The following is a 21,655-nucleotide window of genomic DNA, read 5'->3' as shown; positions in this document are numbered from 1 at the left end:
TTCTTTTACAACTCTTGTCAGGATGTAATGATTCTTCTAGTCTAAGAAAAGCATGTGATTCTGGTTCAGAGTAGTGGGGGAGAACAGAGGGGTGATTAGCAGCTGAGGCTAGAATTGAAAGCAAACTCTGAAGAAAAAACTTTTTAAAGATTGACATATTTGAAAGAAAATAGTACTCTGTCTCCATTTAAACTGTTGTTAGCATGATTATTAGCTTGAATAAAAAGCTGCAAGAATTATATGAAATATAAAGGGTTCATTTAGAAATAGTATAAAATGCTGAAAAATAAGAAGTAGTAAGTGTGCTGGCATTGCTTAGATATTGGCATCCATGTAAAGAAGTATGTTATTGAGAAACAGAGTCTGTAAAAATAACTGCGCAGAAGGCAGCTGGAAGGACATCAACGAAGTAAAGAGATGTAACATCAAGTTTCAGATAGTGCTGGAACACCACGTTTCAGATAATGCAAGACTGAATTTGCATAAATCATCAAACTACAAGGAACCAAGGACAAGGGAACAAAGGAAAACTATTATACAAAGAAAGAACTGTTATACATCAGACTCTGAGAAAAAATATCAGACTTTTTGGTATAAATATGAGTGTAACAGTAAACAAGTTTTGGGAATTTGCCATAGAGAGCTGACAGCATTTGTGTTGCATGTTTGTAGATCCAAAAGGAAAATGTAATAGAAAAAATGAGTATTAACTGAAGCAGTGTCTCAGTGTATTTATTGTACTTAGTACAATACAGTAATAAGACTAGCTGATCACAATAAATAGTTAAATATACTTTGGTATGGTAGCATGTAAATGCAAGTAACAGCAAGGAACAAACATGAAGACGTCATATAATTTTTCAATGGCGAGCCACAGTTAATGGACCAAATGGTTTCTTAATGTGACCACTGCAGCTTCTTTTTTATTTTATTCAGTTAGTACGGTCAGTTCCAGTGCAAACATTTGCCTCCTCCTTCTTATGCACAGTATCCAGTAGCACAACACTGCACCTCTGAAAGTTCCACAGGTCCTGTACATTCACACAGTTCAATTTGCCAGCTGTGTTGACCACCTTTTGGGAGAATCAACGAGAGACTTTCTACGTTTTCTCGATGGAAGATTTGGCCACCTTCCACACATAAACTCGTAATTCTCTTTTTGTTTCTCATTCTACAGCATGGATGCTATAAACAAAAGAACTGTAAAGTGTAAGACTACCTTTCAGGTAGACAGTAATAATAGTCCAGCACATGTATGGTCAGGATTTAAAGATTTTTATAAACAAAACAGTAGCACATGTAGTAATTTACTAGGTAAACTTCATGTCAGTGCTTTATGTATGTTTGACTGCTATCTTAAACAACAACATCACTGGTATAACAGTAAACGTTTATTGTGCAAGTTATATAAAACTGCTTTCTGTGTGCAATGTCATAAAAGTAATTGTAAACAACCAGATGCATTATGTCCTGTCACCACATGTAAAATGTTAATTTCAAAGTTACAATATCAGTCAAGTCAGTAATTTACAAAATCTTCTGTCCATCTTGCTGCACAAAAGTGGCATAAAACCACTGCACATTACAAAACAGATAACAACAGAGACAAGGTTCATAGTGAACTGACAAAAAGATTTAATAAACTTCTAAGACACAGTCAGAGTGAGTTCAAAAAGTTCAGACAACATAAGTGCATAAGAGCTTTAAAGTCAGCGGAGCAAAATACTGACAAATATAATCTGGTTAGTAAAGAGTTAAAGCAACAGCAGTTCACTACGCTAATAAAAAATAATTAATGACGTGCTATTCTAGATTTAGAAAATGGTTAAGCATATGCAGCATAAGCTTTCATTCAGTTAAAGCAAGGCACTTAAATGGTGATTTTAAAGCCATTTCATATAACAAAACAGTTCTAGGGCATAGAAATCAAATGAGAGTAGTTAAACGCAGTAAAGGCATGACGTCACAAGACTGACATGCATGTATTTTCTTTTCACCTAAAGTGCAGCAAAAGGCAGACAACAGCAAATATAAATCATGTAAATATATCTGTTTTAAGCATGTGTTAGTTAAGTCGCATGTGTTAGTTAAGTCAATATCTCTTTTGTTTCTTACAATATTTTGCAATTGTATGATAGCATAAAAAATACCAAAGCCGCCAACAAAAACAGTATTCAAAAGCAATATCATGCATAGTTAGGCAAATTACAAATGTTTATTATAATTCTATGAGTTTTACAACTGCATTCTAATATCAAGTTGCAAGCAGATTAAAGAATGACTGAAGGTATGAGTAAGTGCTGAAGGAGTTATGGGTTAAGCATCTGGAATGCACAGAAAAAAGTATGTGAGCGCAATTCTTTCCAGGCTGGAATGGGTAGTTCCAAAGAATGTTGTATAACATAAAATGTTACTGGTAATAAAATTTATAAGGTCAAGGAAACAAGACTGTTCACCAGACCAAATGGCTTACTTTTTTCTAAAACATTATTGTTAAGTATTCACATACAGCATTAAGCAAAAAAAAAGCAAAAGTTTGCAAGTAAATACTACACCAACTACAGTCAGTATATGGACTATAGTATGTAGTTAAATTATACAGGTCCCTTTACAAAAAGGAAGGATACAAATAGCTACTAGTAACAGTAAACGTCTTTTCAAAATGAGTAAAAGTAATTCCTATTACAATTTTGACAGTATAGGCAACAGCAAAAGCTTTATAAAAATATTTTCTGTTTTTAAAAATGGTCAAAAAAATAAGCAAATGTGTAACACCTATGTGTCACGTCTAGGTAACAGCCAAAGGGCAAGCATACATTCAATTCTCACAGCATAAAACAAATAAACAATACTGCATTAAAATGTTGTATACTACAGGGGGAAGGGCATACTCTCAATTTGACACTAACTGTGTAAACAGTACTGCAAAAAGTACTAAAATAAAAGTACAAAGTGTTAATACCAAACATACATTTTAATGTTTCAAGTAATGTAATTAGCAGGCTTCAGTTTGATCCTAAGTTTAAAAACTGGACTGAGTGTACATTACAGCCATGTATATACAAATGCAAAAACAATCTGTACAAGCAAGTGTATTCTGTACAGTATATAGTAAATGGTTTATCTATGTAAATAGAGTAACAAGTCAAAGCTTGACATTTGTGACGTGTCTTCTTTTTCAAAAAACAAGACTGCAATGCCTTTGCAATAAAATCCTCAAGCATTGTCAACAAATTACTGTTTAAGGACATCACTGTATAAAGTCATATTCAGATTCATCCAGTTCTAATAGTAATGGTTGTCATCATGTTGATGATATTAAACTGTGTTAACTTGATGCATTAAAAGAAAACTAAAGGTTTTGTTTCCCAATGTGTTTCTAGTTAATAGCAATATAACCTGACTAAAAAGAACATACTAATACAGACAGTTTGGGATTTAAAATAAAACAAAGGGAATGTATACAGTGATAGATATGTTTAAAAATGTATAAATGCATGTGCACATCTATTTGCTAGTTAGATGCATATACACATCTGCTGCTATAATGTATGTAAAAATAATATAGTTAGTTAAATACATGTATTTCTGTTTGCTAGCATACATATATTCTGGTACAGCTTGAGACAAGCTGAATGTTCAGTGTCTAGAACATGTTTCAAGGACTGTAGATAAAAATGCATCTGCAAGACAAGGCAGCATTTAACACAGACATCTGCATTTCATTTGCATCATTCTGAACATCAGAACAGAGGGAATTACAATATTTCACGAATAGAACCTAGTTAGAAAATGCTACACAAAATAGAACACAAGTCAATTTCAGTTGTAAAAAGCATACAGCATGTACCTTTGGGAGAATAACATTTAACACAAATATAACAGCATGGTTAGCTAAACAAGGTCAGGCATATATAAACGTAGAGAAAAGAAACAAAGACTGATAAACATTTCAATAAATAGCTCTCTCTCTATTAGATGCTGTACATTACCTCAAAAATGTAACAGTTCTGACAAGAGAAGACATCATGCAAAAATGTCACAGTGTGTAGACAATAACACAAAAATAAAAATAAACTCAACACGGGAAGAAAAGGGTATCATTTCTACCAATACTCTGTTTATTTGTATAAACAACACAGTAATACAAAGAAAAGGACCATGGGTTAAAATAATTACCATTTTGAGTAACAGGCCAGTACATCATACAGATCAAATGGTAAAAATAAAACAATATTGCACTTCAGTATTACATTTCCAAGTTTTAAAAATTACCAAATGCAGATTTAAAAGAGCTTGGAATAAAAACTAGTAGAACAACGTATCTCACAAATTGTACATTTACAACCACAAGGAAAGTAAGTCATTACAAGTATTTTTAATAGACAGATTACAATTTAGTACTGATGTATCTAAATTTGTAAATTGAGCAAAATGTTGTGTAAATAAACAATATTGCCTTCAAATTTCAAAATATTTGTTAAAGTGACACCACAGTTTGTATGTGTGTTTTCAAACAACCCAGTGTTAATAGTAAAAGACCAAAACAGAAGCTGACACTGCCCATAATTTGCAGGACATATTCACAAAATAGTTATCATCTGGGACCAAATTGCTAAATTGGTTAATACATCCTGTGTTGGTAGTTTTAGGGATAATAGTAATAATGACAGCTTGGAATTGTTTTATATGCTGCAGGTTACAAAGAGTTGCAATAACTCAACAAGTTATGATTGTAAATATGAGCAAAGCGGTAAATGCTATAAATAGCAATGCTGATGAAACACATGCAGTCTTTGAAGTTTAGTCCGTTCCTCAAAATAATAAAATAACAGGGAACTGAAAGAAAATATTATTCTCTCTCCATTTAAACTGTTAGTAGCATGATTATTAGCTTGAATAAAAAGCTGCAAGAATGATATGAAATATAAAGGGTTAATTTAGAAGTAGTATAAAATGCAGAAAAATAAGAAGTAGTAAGTGAGCTGGCATAGCTTAGATATTGGCATCCATGTAAAAGAGTATGTTATTGAGAAACAAAGTCTGTAAAAATAACTACACAGATGGCAGATGGAAGGACATCAACAAAGTAAAGAGATGTAACATCAAGTTTCAGATAGTGCTGGAACACCACATTTCAGATAATGCAAGACTGAATTTGCATAAATCATCAAACTACAAAGAACCAAGGACAAGGGAACAAAGGAAAGCTGTTATACAAAGAAAGAACTGTTATACATCAGACTCTGAGAAAAAATATCAGACTTTTTGGTATAAATATAAGTGTATCAGTAAACAAGTTTTGGGAATTTGCCATAGAGAGCTGACAGCATCTGTGTTGCATGTTTGTAGATCTGAAAGGAAAATGTAATAGAAAAAATGTGTATTAACTGAATCAGTGTATTTATTGTACTTAGTACAATACAGTAATAAGAGTAGTTGATCACAATAAGTAGTTAAATATACTTTGGTATGCTTACATGTAAATGCAAATAACAGCAAGAAACAAACAGAAGACATCATATATTTTTTCAATATTGTGTAAAAAACAAGGTAATACAGACCTGTAGTGAAATAATAATGTCAGCTGAATCTATCACTCTCTTATTTAATAACCTGAAGTGGTGAAGCAGGACAAAACTTTTAAATTGATTATAAAACAAAAGTCATGAATGTGGGACAAAGCGAAGCAGAGCAAAACGTATAAAGTCACAGTCACAGTCACAAGTGAAGGTAAAACCAAATAATCCAAAGATTCCAGTGTAGATCGAATAAAACTTATTCAAGGGTGTCCAGACATAAAAGTAAGCACTTTCGCTTGGTAAGCTTCATCAGACAATAAAAAGAATTCACCCATAACAGATATATATATCGTATTTCAAATATGAAAGAACCAATCAGTGAGATTCATTAATAAAACCTTAAAGACAAATAAATACAAATAATACACATGTAATAAATAACTATCTATATAGTATAATGTATTAAAAATGTGACACAAAAAGCACATGAACATTTTTTACACATAGAAAATAATAATTAAAATCTGTAATCATTCACTTATTATTTCTACGTTTCCTAAGAAAGGGCTTAATAGAAGCCCTTTCATTTAATCCCTTCCCCTTGTCTGCCTTTAATCTAATAATCCACTGGCTTTCTATAGTCTCAGTATAATTCCTAATATCACCTTCACGTACATTAGGATGGATCACAGTTAGAGCCCTAAATAAAAAATTATGTGTGTCACCACATCGAACAACATGCTTGGCTAATGCATTATGTTCAGAGCCTTTCCTAATATGGTAGTTATGCTCACGTATTCTATTTTTGAATAACCTATTTGTTTTTCCAACATAGAAACTTGAGCAGGCTTGACAAATGGCCAAGTTTTGCTACTTTTAAAATGATTGTTCTTTTTCAAGAATGTAATTTTTTTTGTGGAACCCTGTATGCTGTAGTAGTCTAATGCTGTTTTACATTTGTGGTGCTCTTCCAGTACTGTTGTGTTATTATTGTGATACATTCAGAATTAGTGTTTGCACCCATCATCAACAATTAAATGCATATTTTCAATAATATGTATAACTGTATTTTGTGTGCGTGTACAGAGTCTGTGTGTTTATGCTTAGTAATATAGACAGAACTTAATACTGTTTCCAATTATAGGTGACATAGAACCAGTATTTGGACCAGCAGGGTTTCGTGGACTCAAAGGAATAATAGGACCTCAAGGAGATCAAGGAAATGAGGGTTACAAGGGTATGTAATCAGTTGTGCTTTAACTGTATCACTGCATGAAAGCTGCATCTGTTATCTTGAAAAAGGGCATTACGACATGCAATGCTAGAAAATGAAAACAGCAGAAAGACATACGGAAGTGTTCCTTCATAACAGGAACACAGCAAGACAGTCTGCCACGTCAAGCAGTAACAGGTAATCATGCATATGGACCTCAGATATGTCTGCCTTGATAGTTATGTTGACCACGTCAGGCAGTAAGAGGTAATCATGCATATGGACCTCAGATATGTCTGCCCTTGATAGTTATGTTGACCACATCAGGCAGTAACAGGTAATCATACGTATGGACCTCAGGTATGTCTGCCCTTGATCTTTCAGTATCAATCCCTCTTGATAGCCTGTACTGTACTCAGCCTCCAGTTGTAACTGGAATTTACCTCTGTGTTCTACTGCATGTATATATGAGAAGTATTGATTAAATTAGAAGGTGGTTCTCCCCAGGGTCGGTAAACATGATCTTATTGTGGGAGTTTATAATCCATGCTACAGTAGAAAACAAGAAATACAACATGGATAGAAATTCGGCAGAACAGAACTTAACTTCCGAAAACTCATAGAAATGAATCGATGCAATGTGAAGTCAACAACAGAATAGCAGGCTTCTTTCAAAAACAGTGATCACGTTTATTACTTTCTTGAGCATATCATTTTAAAAGGGATGCGCCAAGGAAAAGCACTATGCTAAGCATAAACAGTTTAAATCATTTTTTGTGCTGTCGACATGGTGGAGGGAAGGTCATACCTAGGTCATAGCATATATTTTTATTTTACAAAAGATAGGAGGTAAAATGGGAATTATCTCAGACAGAAATATTGCATTAACTTTTAGAATAGAGAGCACGTGGGTATGAGCAACTGTCAGGAAATTAATTCTTTAAATTGTTCTTTGGACTTTTAACATAGAAGGGTTATTTTAGGTTCAAGCATATGATTTTATTTTGCAAAGAACAGGAGACGGGAAGGCCAAGAATCTAGAAATGTGTACTTAATGACATTTCTATTTGCATGGCCTTCTGCTGCACTTTGGGGTTGGGATTGGAGTATGCAGACTCTCTCTTTGTGCAATACTACATTAAATATATCACACTCAGGGATCCTTTAGATTCCTAACTATGCATTCTGATTAGCACATCTGCTATACCACCAGGGGCTTATTTTTATTATTTATTTATTCATCGTTTGTTGATCAGGTTAGTCATTCATTAGGGTTATACACTCGTATATATGAGCTGTGCTCTGCAGCCATGTCCATTATAGATGTGAGTCACAGGGCATAAATCATACTTCTAATGCTGGAAGTAGTAGCATGCAGCTAGATAGATTGCATTATGTACACCTCTGTCTCTTCTCTCAAAAAAATTTGCCCTAAAAGGGAAGCCTCTTTCTTACAAACTAAAATCCTCAAAGTTGCAGTAACTCATTTCATTCTGCATACTTTGCACTCTTTATCCAACAATTATAACATAAAACTGTCAATAAAGATAAAATGATAAGTAAAACAGACATTGCATCTGGTTTTCTGGCTTTGTTGTGTAGAGAGATAAAGCTCCTAGTATGACACTAGTAAATATATCAGATTAGACACTGGAAGAACTTAACAGAGAAGAGTGGGAGTGACCAGCTTATACTGACCCATCCTGTGGAGTAGGCAGATGGTGGTGCCAATTGGTCAGTTGTTTTTGCGCAAATAATGTCTTGCATGACATCAAGAACCAATTGACCAGAGGGTATAGGCTTCACTGTTCCAATCTGGGGACAGTAGCCTTCATAAACATGTATGTAGGGGTTTACTATCAAATGACTGAACATAAAAAGACTGAATCCCAAAAAGACTGAAAATTCAAAATATTGAATGATGGAGTTTGCCCTTTCTCCACTGTTGTGTGATATTGGAGTTGGTATATATATTTAGCAGGGGGTGTGGGGGTGCAGCCCCCCCACACTTGATTGGAGCAGGGGGGCTTGCCCCTTGCATTAAAAATATATTCAATATTTTGAATTTTCAGTCTTTTTGGGATTCAGTCTTTTGATTTTCACTCATTTGATAGTAAACCGTATGTAAGAGTATGCTTACATACAGGGAGGACATAGGATTCCCTGAGGTGATGCAACTGCTCTTGTCATTACTACAGGGTCATAAGAGGTTCCTAGGCTAATGGCCTTAAAGTCTTTTTCAGCCTAGCCATTCATGTCCCAGTTTTCCCAGTTATTAATGCCCATGGGCTAGAATGGCTTTGGTATATGCCTGTGACTTAAGGCATCTACAAACTGTCCCATGTGTTAGGACCATCATTGCAGGAATGCTGATGAGGGTGCAAACCACTGGCATGGCTATGTGTGTAATGGCCCACCCTGGTGAGCATTTACCCTCACTGGGGAAAATACCCATGACAGTGAAGCTAATGGGTTAGGCTCATGGGGGAATGCTTGATGGTCAGAAGCCATGGCAGGAAAAAAATCACATAGAGAAAAATGCATATTATATCTATACTTCATTGAAAAAGAACACATGAGAAAATCATAAACATTCTTAAGGGAAATTGCACTGATCTGTTGGCTCCCAAGTTTATGCAACCCTTAGCAACCTGCGAGGAGAGGTAAGCTGACTATGATGCTTCACTCCTCCTAATCCCTGCCTGACACCTCCAGTGCTGGGGCCACTTATCAGACTTCGTTCACCTAGGCTGCAGTTTGGGTTCTGTCTTTCTGTGCAATGGAGCCAAGCAAAGCAAGAACCCCTTTTTATAAGAATATTTTATTGCTTGGGTAGAGATCTAGAAGCATGAGCAATGGAAAGATGGAAATAGGATTATTCCGTACAAAAAAAAAATGTTCAAGATACATGAATTTTAATTATTATAAAAACAAAATAATTTAGAAAAGATATTCATTTTAATGACAGATACTCTAGCAGGCAGACTACATTTTATTTTTATTTTTTTATTTTCCCAAGACCATACTGATTTATTCTAGATTTTGACTGAGAATATTTGTTTGATAGCTGAAATTGTTTTATTACAAAAGCAAAATAATCTAGGAAAGAAATTAATTTTAATGACAGACACTTTAGAAGACAGACTAAATTTTAGTGTTTTTCAATTTTTCCAAGACCATAATGATTTATTGTAGACTTTGATTGAGATCTGAGTGTGAGTAAAGGTATGACTATCACATTTGCATTTAATTCATAAATATTTATGTATGCTAAGCAAAACATTAATAGTAGATTCCAAAGATGAATTAAGTATATTGTTTAATATCTTTTCCTATCAGATCAATATACAATTTTTCATACTGACTATTAATAATTGACTACTCCTCCTGCACATGCTTATTTTCTTCCATTGTGCCTATTGCTGCCCACTAAACAATGTTAAATTGCATAGTGTATGACTGATTTTCATGTTGTTTCCTGTGAATAACAGTGGAACTTGCCTGTTTTAGTCATACCTCCATATTTGATACAGTAGTAGATGTTAAGTGTATTTATCTGTAACTAACAGACTTCTACCTTTCTTCCTGCCCTCCAGCTCTCTTGCCCGAATCTCCCCCTGTGTCTTTGCCTGGGTGGATTCTGGACCTAACCAAAGCTGTACTCCCTATTGCTTGTGCAATAACCACCCTGTGCCGTTTCAGCTTCCCTTGAGGAAACCGCTCCTGAGAGACTCCCAAACGTTCTCAAGAAAGTATGTGTGTTTTCAAAGCCTGACAACTCCTGTAATTCTGCTAGCTGAAGTCATACTCTCCCTGCCTGGAGTGCCAGCAGCCTAACCCCCCCTCAACTCTACTCCTCTCCACACCTCTCTCTTTTTCCCAGCACTGTTGCTCCCTACTCCCCTTATTTTTCTTAGCCCTTTTTCCCTAGTGAGTAATTAACTTGTATCCACTAGAGGATATCCCTTCCCCTTGACATAAGACTTGTTTCTGATCTTGACATTCTCTCTTTCTGACTCTTAGTTCTCACATCTCAGTCGCTCACTCTTTCCCCTGACGATTTTAGTCCACTTCCCACCATATCTATGCCCTCTCCCTCCCCCATATACTACTTACCCTTCTAGAACACTGCTCTACTGATAGTTTTTCACTCCTCTTCTGCTCCTCTGGGCTCTACCCACTCCGTTCGCCCTACGGGCTCACTCCGTTCCCCTACCCTGCCCCCAATTCTCACCTGCCCCCAGCACATCTACCTATATACCTCTATACACCACACCCACTGCTAGTCTATTCCAATCAACAACATACATCTAGACACACACCCCTTTTTTTCCCGCCAAAACTAGCCCTCTTACAAACCCCTATCATCTCCTATCCTGGCCTAAACACTCCTCTTCCACACCCACACCACACCACACCCCCCCAACATATAGTACTACTCTCCTCTACTTAATACTACATAAGAAATTCACCTGTTGCTCTATAATTAGTGTCCTCTATATACCATCCAACTCTATTCACAACTATTTATTCTGTCTATTTCCTCCAATTATGCTTGTAAAACTCTGTCTCATCTCCCTTTCTCTTCTCTTTCTCCTCTTTTCACTCCATTACACCCATCTCTCCCAACCCATTTTTTCCCTACACTTCCAACACTTCCACATAACTAAATATCAGAACTTACCTCTCCCTCAATCATACTCTATTATTTCCCCTTATCTTTATCCCTCCAACTATCTCCTTTTATTCCAATACAAACTCTTCTCCTACCATACACTCCCCATCTTTATAGCTACTAGCAAATCCCTCCAATCTACAACAGAAGCCAATATCTTTACCTTACTATCTGCCCACATACACTGTTCGGTACTACATCATATTAGTACTCTCTTGTCTGGTGATATCCACCCAAACCCAGGCCCCTCCTCTACAACAACTACAAATAAAACCTTACTTTTTACTGCATTCAATTCCCAAAGTATAGTAAATAAAGTCCCAAACCTCCATGCTTGGCTCATACACAATAAACCTGACATCCTGTCTATATCTGAAACCTGGTTAAAACCACATATAAAAGACTCTGAAATTATTCCCCCAAACTACTCCATCATCAGGAAAGACAGACCTCTCAAAAAAGGTGGTGGGGTGGCCCTCATATATTCATCCTCCCTAGCAGTCACTCCCTACAGTAAACCTACTCCACACTTTAACAATGCTGAACTTCTCCTTACTCTACTACAAATCAATAACCACAAACACATTTGTCTAGCATCCCTTTATATACCCCCAGGGGACAACATCTCCACACTTGAACTTATCCTCTCTTGGATTTCTAGTAACATTACCAATGAAACCATAATCATGGGAGATGTAAACATCAACTGGGCCTGCATTCAATCTCCAACAAACTCCTCAAATATTAACCTATACAATTTCTCTCAACTAATCAATTCTGTAACTCGCCCTGCAAAAAACCTCTCCAGTGGAAGTACACTGGATTGGATCCTTGTCTCCCACCCTCACTATTTCTCCAACAGTGGCACCCTTCCAGACTCCCTTAGTGATCACACACCCACTTTCACCAACCGACTTCCCACTGTCCTTCAACAAACCCACAACTATATAACTATCCGTGACCGAAAAAATTTCAACCCAACTACCTTTGTAAACTCCTTAAAAGCAATTAACTGGAACTGTCTAAAAACCCTTCCTCTAGATATAGCAGTGACACACTTTAATACAACTTTCTTAACATTACTTGACTCTCAAGCACCCCTAAGGACAAAGAGAATAAAGACTAAATCAGCCCCTTGGCTCTCTACACACACTCTTGCTACCATGAGACATAGGGATAAAGTCTGGGCACGCTACCACAAACTCAAAACAAGTCTGCTCCTTAATGAATATAAAATGCTTCGAAATAAAGCAAAGAAACTCACTACCTCCGATCGAAGAAACTATTTTTCTTCACTCCAAAACCAAAATAAAAATAACCCTCAGAAATTCTGGAAAGGGATCTCCACTCTCCTTCATCCTAGTACACCAGATACTCCCACCCCTGACTTAAATGCCTCTGAACTAGATCTGGCCACCCAATTTAACTCATTTTTTATTGATTCAATTGCAAAACTCACCTCTTCATTCTCCAGCCCCACTATGCCCTCTAACACCCGCCTACCCTCCACCTCAAACCCTATCCTTCGTCACTTCTACTTCCTGTTCCCCATCTTCTAACTCCTCTACCACTTCCACTACCAAACGTGTTCTCCAAACACCTCTACCCTCCAACTCTCCCTTCCCCAACTCCACTTTCCTTTCATTCAATCCCATGTCTACATCCTCTATAAAGAAACTGCTTCTAAAATTGAAACCATGTACCAATGCCCCTGACAATATACCTTCCTACTTTCTTAGTGTAGCTGCTGAAACACTTGCATATCCCATCAGCATCCTAATTAATCGCTCCCTAAAAGAATGCACAGTTCCCCAAATATGGAAACAAGCATATATTATTCCTCTCCACAAAGGGGGCAACAATAACAACATCAACAACTTTCGTCCCATAGCCATCCTGTCCCCCATTTCGAAAATCCTAGAAAAATGTGTCCATCTTCAGCTCCTCCCTCATCTCCTAGAAAATCACCTTATAACTCCTACACAGCACGGCTTTAGACCTAACCACAGCACAATGACAGCCCTCCTCTCCTTCCTTGAAACAGTAAACAGAGCTCGTGATTCTGGCCTAATTGTCTCTACCTTATTACTAGACCTCTCCAAAGCCTTGATACCATCTCACATAGCCTGCTCATAACTAAACTCTCAGAACTTAACCTCTCTTCCTCTTCCCTGCAATGGTTCTCTAGTTACCTATCCAACCGGAAGCAAGCAGTAAGATGGAAAAAACTACCTCCTCATTCCTTAGTACCCCCACAGGTGTTCCACAAGGCTCCATTCTAGGTCCTGTTCTCTTCAACATATTTATAAATGACTTCCATAAATCAATCCCATTCTCTAACATCATCCAATATGCTGATGATTCAACTATCATCTGCTCAGCCACCTCTATCTCTACACTTCAAAAACTAACTCAAGATGCCTTTTCTACAACAGAGCAATGGATGTTACATAACCACCTAGCTCTTAACGCCTCCAAGACCAAGCTAATGATTTTACTCCTTCTAAAGCTACTCATCTCAATCTGAACACTTTTTCTATCACTAGCCAAAATAACTCTCCCTTAGAATTGGTGACAGAGACCAAGCTACTTGGGGTACAAATAGACAACCAACTTAAATTTACCTCTCATCTACAAAAAAACATCAAAAAAACCCACCAAAAACTTGGTATGCTTTATAGACAAAAAGCATACCTTACCTCTGCTACTAAAATAACACTCGCTTCATCCTTCCTTATCCCCTCCCTTCTCTATGGTGCCCCACTCCTAACTAATCTTCAATCCTCCCGCAAAAAACAACTTTCCTCTTGTTACAACAAAATTGCAAAATTTGCCACCAGCCACAAGTCTTCCTCCCACCACTGTCTCGCCCTCCAGATACTAAAATGGCTAGAACTTCCCAATCAACTCACTTACACTCAGTTAACTCTAGCCCACAAACTTATTCTCAACCCCTCCCTCTGTCCTTCCCTTTCTTCCACATTTGACATGCATCTTCCCAATAGAGTATTGAGATCAAATAATCAAAACCTACTCAAAGTCCATAAACCTACACATCCCCCAGGCAAAAACCTTCTATCCTTCAACCTAGCTCGCCTCTGGAACTCCCTTCCTCCACTCATCCGCACCACCTCTAATCACTCTGCTTTCAAAAAATCTCTCTATACACACCTAGCATCTCAGTGGGAATGCTCCTGCTCCCACCCTACATAACCTACTCTTCTCCTTCTCTCATCTGCCATTGCTCTGCCTCATCTTATTCTACCCAGATTCTACAGAAGTTATTAGATAAGCCCTAGGTTCTCTTCTTCCCCCACTTCATCATGTCACTGAACCTCCTCTTCTTTTCCAGTAACTAATTTTTCCTAACTACTCTGTATTAAATGGATATTTCTGAGCTAATAAATATAATTATTATGTACTTTCTGCACATTGTATTTAGCTGTTACATTTTTTGCTTTCTTTCTTTTTTACCTATTGTTAAACTGAAATGTTTGAGTGAATATATGTTTGTAAGAATGTTAAATGTATTTTTGGAGCTTTTCTCCCCAGGACTCCATTGAAAACGGGTTCCTTGTGGCCCAATGGACTGTCCTGGTAAACCAACTGCAATAAATAAATAAATAAATAAATAAATTAAGAAGCCCAAAGGAAAGGCATGATTTGTCAGTGCTTAACTTGTAATTCTCAGGTTCATAGGTAAGTACTAGGCTAGATTGCCCTTTTGGGTCATTTTAAGCCTAGCCATTGTCCCTTTTTATGCTTGAATTAACCTGTCTCATTTGGTTAGAGACTGACCTTACCAATCCCATGGTCGATAATTATAAATTGCCCATAATGAGAATAGACAGAATCATACAATAGATAATTTGAGGGGATAAATACAAGGGATAAAGTATTTAGGAGCTACCTCTGTCCAGTAGTAGTACAGCATAAATTTTCTGTTGTTCTTGAATATGAACTGGGATGAAATTTGTTTTATGTGGATGGATAATCTAAACAGCAGTATTCTCTGCGAGATATACTTCTCTCCAAAATGTTCTGTTGATGTTGCAAAAGAGGTTTATATCCCTAGACTGAGTATTTCAGATGTCATTTAACTTGCTCATGTGCAGTAAATCTATCAGTATACTGGGTGGGAGGATGCCTTGTATGTTAGACACAGGTCACCTGTTAGCAGTCTGTGGGATACCATGCATAATGACATAGCTTTGAGTTGCTCCATGTAAGACATGTTGTTTAGGCTTTGTATCCTTTCAGTAAAGTATTTCTGTGGGCATTCCAGTTGTTGCATGTGTTTGGACAGATACATGTCAAAGGGGGCATTATATTCAGTGATTGGCCTAATGAGAGCTGAGTAGAGAGCAACAATGACATCCCCTAAATCTAGACACAATCCCTTTGTTTATAAGCTGTGCAATATAGAAGGACTTTCTTACAGCAACGGGCACATAGTCAAAGGTTAGGTCATTATCCACATAGGTTCCCAAATCCAAAACAACTGTGTCAAATCTCAGGGGCATATTTATTTATTTATTTCCAGTTTGGTTACCGGAGAAGTCCACTGGGCCAACATGACCCATTTTCAGTGGAGGCCCGGGGAGAAAAGCTCCAAGAAAGCATTGTACAAAATTTGTTACAATAAAACACAGGAGTATACAAGATAAAATTGTAAAGAGAGTTAAAAAATAAGAATATTCACAAGCATAGTTAGCAGAATTCCTAGAGAGAGACATTACGGGTTATACAGTTTCCTTTAAGCAATGGTACTGAAGTGTTGAGTGTGGAAGTCAGTTACATATATAAAGAGAGGAATTTTGGATATGCTTGCTTAACATGCACGTTTTTGAAGTAGAAAACTATTCACAATATTTACATTATTTACAAAGTTGAGTCATGTGAGCATAGTTGTAGTAATTGTTAGAAGGTTAGAGGAAGTAAAGTTAAGGAGTTATAGGGAGCTTGTGAAGGCTAATTGGTATAAGACTATGGGAGATTGTAGATAGTTAAAGTATGAAAAGAAGGGACCCCTAGGGTATAGACTTAGGAAGGAGATTAAGTAGGGTGGAAGCAGGTGCATTTCCATTTAGAGGACAGGTGTTTGAAAAGCTGGGTTTTGAAGTTGTCAAGAGTTAGGAGTGGTTCTTAGTGAGGTGGGGAGGGCATTCCATTTTTTGCCTAGAGCATATGAGAGGAGAAGCTGGCCAGCAGGAAGCTTAGGTTTGTGGATAGCAATTAGATTCTGGTGCTCTGATCTGAGTGTTCTATGAGGAATATAAGGGGGAAGGATATTAGCTAGAGCAGGGCATTTTGTAGGTTAAAATACAAGTCTATGTGCTGTGGATAGTTGCAGGTAGTCAAGGTGGTTTGAAAGTTCGAGCCAATGTAATGATTTAAGGGTGAGGCAGTGGTGGGTGGAATTTTTTGAATTTGTGGCAAATTTAGAGATTTTATTGTAGCAGTTTTCTAGTTTGGAGGTTGTAGAGGTGGACAGGTTGGTTAGGAGAGGAGCCCCGTATAATCAGGAAGGGAGAAGATATGTAGTGGCTAGAGTATGTCTAGTGGAGTGAGAGAGAAAGCAATTGCTCCTATACAACATACCTAGCTTTTGGTGTTTTTTTTTAATATTTTGTTGTATATGTGTGTCGAACTTGAGGTGTTCGTCCACAGTTATGCCTAGGAGTTTTGCAGAAGGCACCACTTCTATGGGTGAGTTAGTTTGGCTAAGAACTTTGAAATCATTTTTGTTGAATGAAAAGGTCTTGGGGGGTAGTAGGATTTTAGATTTATTTGCATTGAGAGAGAGGTGGTTATGGTGCATCCAGTTTTCTGCTGCGGAGAATGCAGCTTGGGTTTTTGTCAGCAGTTCGGAGAGGTTAGTAGCGAGCAGATTAAGGTAGAATCATCTGCATATTGAATAATTTTTGTGACAGGAATAGCAGTGTGAAAGTTATTGATGAAAATGTTGAAAAGCATGGGCCCAAGGATGGATCCCTGAGGAACTCAAGTTGGGGTAGGTAAGAAGGAAGAGGTGGAGTTCTTCCACATGACTGCCTGAGATCTGTCAGATAGATAGCTGGAGAACCAGGATAATGTTTTTGGTGAGAGGTGAAGGTTTGAGAGATGGCAGAGTAAGTGCTTGTGGGAAATGGTGTCAAATGCCTTAGACAAATCTAGTAGTACGGTAGAAACTAGGTGACCTGAGTTTCGCGCTTGATTGACAGTTTCAAGGAAGGAGAGAAGAGCGGTAATGATGCTGTGGGCAGGGCGGAAGCCATGCTGAGTGGGTGTAAAGAGACTGTTTTGGGTCAGGAATGGCATAAGTTGGTGGTGGATGCACTTTTCAAGGATTTTGGAGAGTGGAGAGAGCAGGGCAATAGGGCGGAAATTAGAGACACTGGTATTTTTGCCACCTTTGTGTAGAGGTATGATATAAGCTGTGTGCCAAAGTTTAGGGACATAGGATTCATTTATGGATCTGTTTATGATGATGCTGATTGGGAGAGCAATACCATCAGCAGCATAATTTAGGTAGCAGGGGGGAATATTGTCAGGAGCGTTAGTGCATGGTTTAAGTTTGGATTTTTATGAAGTTAGTGGAGATAGGTTTGAGCTCAAACAGTAGAGGAGGGTTGTTAGATGGGTTTGAGGGGGAAGTGTGATGGGCAGTTGGGTTATTGCTAGGAAAGGATTTGGTAAGGGCAGAGATGGATTCGGTGAAAAATGAATTGAATTCAGAGCCTAGTTCCAGATTGGATTTACTTGGGTCTGGACAGGGATTATTCTTTGAGCCTGGATGGAGGAGCAATTTTAATGAGTTCCAGAATTGCTTTGGGTTTTTATTGTTATTGGACTGGAGTGTGATAGAGTAGGATTTTTTGTCCTTGGTTATTAGCTGTTTTGCAAGGTTACAAAGCTGTTTATATTGAAGCAGGGTATTGGGCAGTTTATTATTTTGGTAGAGGTTCCAAAGTTTGTCCCTTTGGTGCATGACCTGTTTTGTTTGTTTGGATAGCCATGGAGCTATGTTAGTTTTTATTCTTTTATATCTTAGAGGGGCTAGGGAGTTTAGGGTGTCAAGGAAGATAGAGTTGAAGTAGTCTAAGGCTTTGTCAAGGGGAAGGGTATTTAGAGATTGCCAGTTCATTTGTCTGAATATGTTTGAGAAAGTTGTAGGGTTAAAGTTAGTGAGGTTACGAGTGTGAATGTATTGATGCTGGTATGGGGAAGAGTTAGTGGAGCGATGGATGAAGGCTGGGAGGTGGTCACTAATGGTATCAGGAATTGTGCCAGAGTTAGTTATTTTATTAGGATTTGAGACTAGGATCCAATCTAAAATGGTTCCAGGGGGATTAGTTGTATTTGGTCGAGTTATAGTGTGGATTAATTGGGTAAAGTTGTAGAGATTGATGGACAGGGATGGTGACTGGCTGATGATTTTATTCCAGTCAATATTAATGTCACCTAAGATATAAGTTTCATAGTTAATATTGGTGGATGCCCATAGGAGGATTTCTTGAAGAGTTGAGCAATTGTTACCAGGTGAGATATAGAGGGCAATGAAGCATATATTTTTGTGCTTGTTTAGCTTTAGTAGTCCAGCAGTTAGTTCAGTGTTTTGAAATTGTGGGATTGGAATTTGGAGGGGAATTAAGTTGAGAAGGTTAGAGTAGACTAAGGCAGTGCCGCCACCTTTTTTAACTAGTCGGTCGTTTCTGAGAATATTAAATCCTGGGGGTAGGATTTCTGAGTCAGAGATGAAGGGTTTAAGCCATGTTTCGGATATAGCTAGGATGTGAGGTTGGTTGTGGCTTAGCCAAGTGTGGAATTGGTGGGTTTTGTTACTAAGACTCTGTGCATTGATGGTGAAGATCTTTAGGTTATTAATATGGGAGGGATAAATTGAGGGGTTGGTGTTGTTGTTACAGTGTGTAGAACCAGGGTTGGGATGGATATCTCCGGCAAGGATTATGTTGTTACAGGCAAAATCCTTTAGCCATTTGGGTTTGTTGTGTATGTGTTTAGGGAGAGTTGAGATTAGGTTAGGTGAACATATGTTAACTTTGCAGGGAAGGAGGAAGGTTTTAGGGTGGAATAGGTGCATTGGGTTGTGTTAAATGAGGAAGGGGGAGATAGAGTGGAAATGAGGATAATAGTGAGGATGAGGTGGAATTAGTGTGGAGGTTCCTTTTGTAGGTAATATTGGACAAGTAGAGGAGGAATATGAGCTAGTATAGAATAAGGGCTAATATTGTTAATGTTGTAGTTTCCTGGGATAAATAATTTCCCATAGGATACAATAATGCATTTTTTGGCATTTGGTTTCAGTCCATGATTTTGACACTAGTTATTTATTTGGAATAAACCTTCCTGCAGGATGGCAAAGTCATTTGAGGATCAATGACTGCTTCTAGCTTGCAGTCATCTGCAGATGTAGTCATTCAGAGCCCTTTGGTATTTGCTTTTACTTCAGAAAAGTAGATGCCAAACAGGAGACTCTTAGAATAGAACTCTGGGGAACTTCACTTGTGACTTGTCTCTTCGTGGAGGTAATTTCCCCTATTTGATTTCCTGCATCCTACTTGTGAGCCAGTTGGCCATCCAGTGTGGGAGACATAGGGGTTTATTCCCAGTTTATTTAACTTTTCTACTATGCCTGCATGGGAAATTGTGTCAGAATCTTTGACCAGGTCAAGGTACGCGATATGTATCACTTTGCCTTCATCCACTGCTTTGGTGACCTTCTCAAAAAATACACCAGACTGAGTAAGCATGACCTGCTCCTGACAAATCCAAACTGAGACAGGTCCAGTGTTTGGAGATTCCTTATGTCTTGATTAATTAGTTCCATGATAAGTCTTTCCATGGCTTTGCATATAAGGCTGGTCAAACTTATGTGTCTATGATCACCTAGATCTGTGGAAAATCCTCACTTATACAAGAGAATGACTGCAGATATTCATTTGCTTTGTACAAAATCTGTATGGAGGCTGAAATTGAACAGTGTTGTTAGGGGCATAGCTAAATCAACCTTCATATTATTTAAGATGCATCCACGGATATTGTCAGGACCCATCAATGCAGTATTTTTAGCTCTGAATTTTTTTTTTTTTTTTTTTTTGTAATTTGAAACTTCTCTAGAGTCATGCATTACTTTTAGTAAATGGGGAATGCATCTGACAGATTTTCAAAGTACAAAGGGATATCATCTGCAAACAAAGTAATGATAGTATTAAAGAAGTTAATTTTTATTAATTACACAGGCAAACCATTCACTAAAAAAACTGCAAGAAAGACATAGCAAAGTCTTCATAGTGTAATGCGTTAAACCTCCTCCAGTGGAGGCCCATGAGATATATTGAAATTGCATCTTCAGGACATATCAGTGTTTCATCTACAAGGATTCTGAATGCCCATGACTTTTTTTGTCTGCCAAGGTGACGACCCAACATCGGCCAGTATATCAAAGTCTTTTACTACCTAGATCACAAGGTACATCTGACATACACCACCAACAGACATAGTCCATAAAAGAGATGTATGCACACACCACCCTCAGAACAATTTTGCTGCTAGTCAGATCGCCAGTCCTGGAAGTTGCTGTGCTGCTTTAATCGCTGATTTTCTAAGATAAGTGCCCCATTGGGGAAATCTTTTTTGTATTTTTGCTACCTTTGTTCTTTATTGAGGTTCATGTCATCCAGAAAAGGGAAGAGTGACTATGGAAGACAGATTCTATATAAAGATAGTCATACACAGTGCCTCAGCCCTCACCACAACCACAAAAACTGTTCCATCTGCCAGTCCTTTGTAAAGAAGACCCTCCAAAGTCAGTTATCTTCCCTCATGATCTACCTAGAAAACCAGCGCCTTAAGCTTCTAATAATGAGCATGATGGATTCCCCTCTCAATGTGACAGAGCCTGCAAAATGAAAGGCCAAAAACATAGGCCCAAAACTGAAGCTGCGCCTCTCGAGTCAGAAGTCTCTCCCAAAGCCCATGAGACTCAGAGACACATGACGACCGGGATCCAGACCCACAGGCCAAGCCCACTTCACAGGCCATCCTGGCTTTGGACATTTGCACATACAGAGAGGCTTCTCAGACATTGTTCCCTGATGTTCAGGGGGAACTGAGGATTATTGCATCAGAGGGCCCTAGGGGAGTAACCCAGATAATTGTTAGGGAGGATGTCTACTCAAAAATTGTGGAATGTAGGCCTATGTCTGACCCTCCTTCTTTGCA

The 21,655-nt window shown here is 37.8% G+C and overlaps 1 protein-coding gene across 2 annotated transcripts in view; it reads left to right on the top strand.

Annotated features, from left to right (window-relative positions):
* LOC122800784 (collagen alpha-3(IV) chain-like) overlaps nt 1–21,655 on the top strand; it is a 1,680,215-nt gene that overhangs the window by 730,726 nt on the left and 927,834 nt on the right. For both annotated transcript variants that reach the window (XM_044070045.1, XM_044070046.1), the window contains exon 22: nt 6,667–6,759. In XM_044070045.1, coding sequence (XP_043925980.1) covers nt 6,667–6,759 — 93 coding nt within the window. The remainder of the gene's footprint in view (nt 1–6,666; nt 6,760–21,655) is intronic.

The sequence above is a fragment of the Protopterus annectens genome, chromosome 4.part1, assembly GCF_019279795.1.
Source record: "Protopterus annectens isolate FY-2018-M chromosome 4.part1, PAN1.0, whole genome shotgun sequence".
Lineage (NCBI taxonomy): Eukaryota > Metazoa > Chordata > Ceratodontiformes > Protopteridae > Protopterus > Protopterus annectens.
This window is presented reverse-complemented; position numbering and strand designations above follow the sequence as displayed.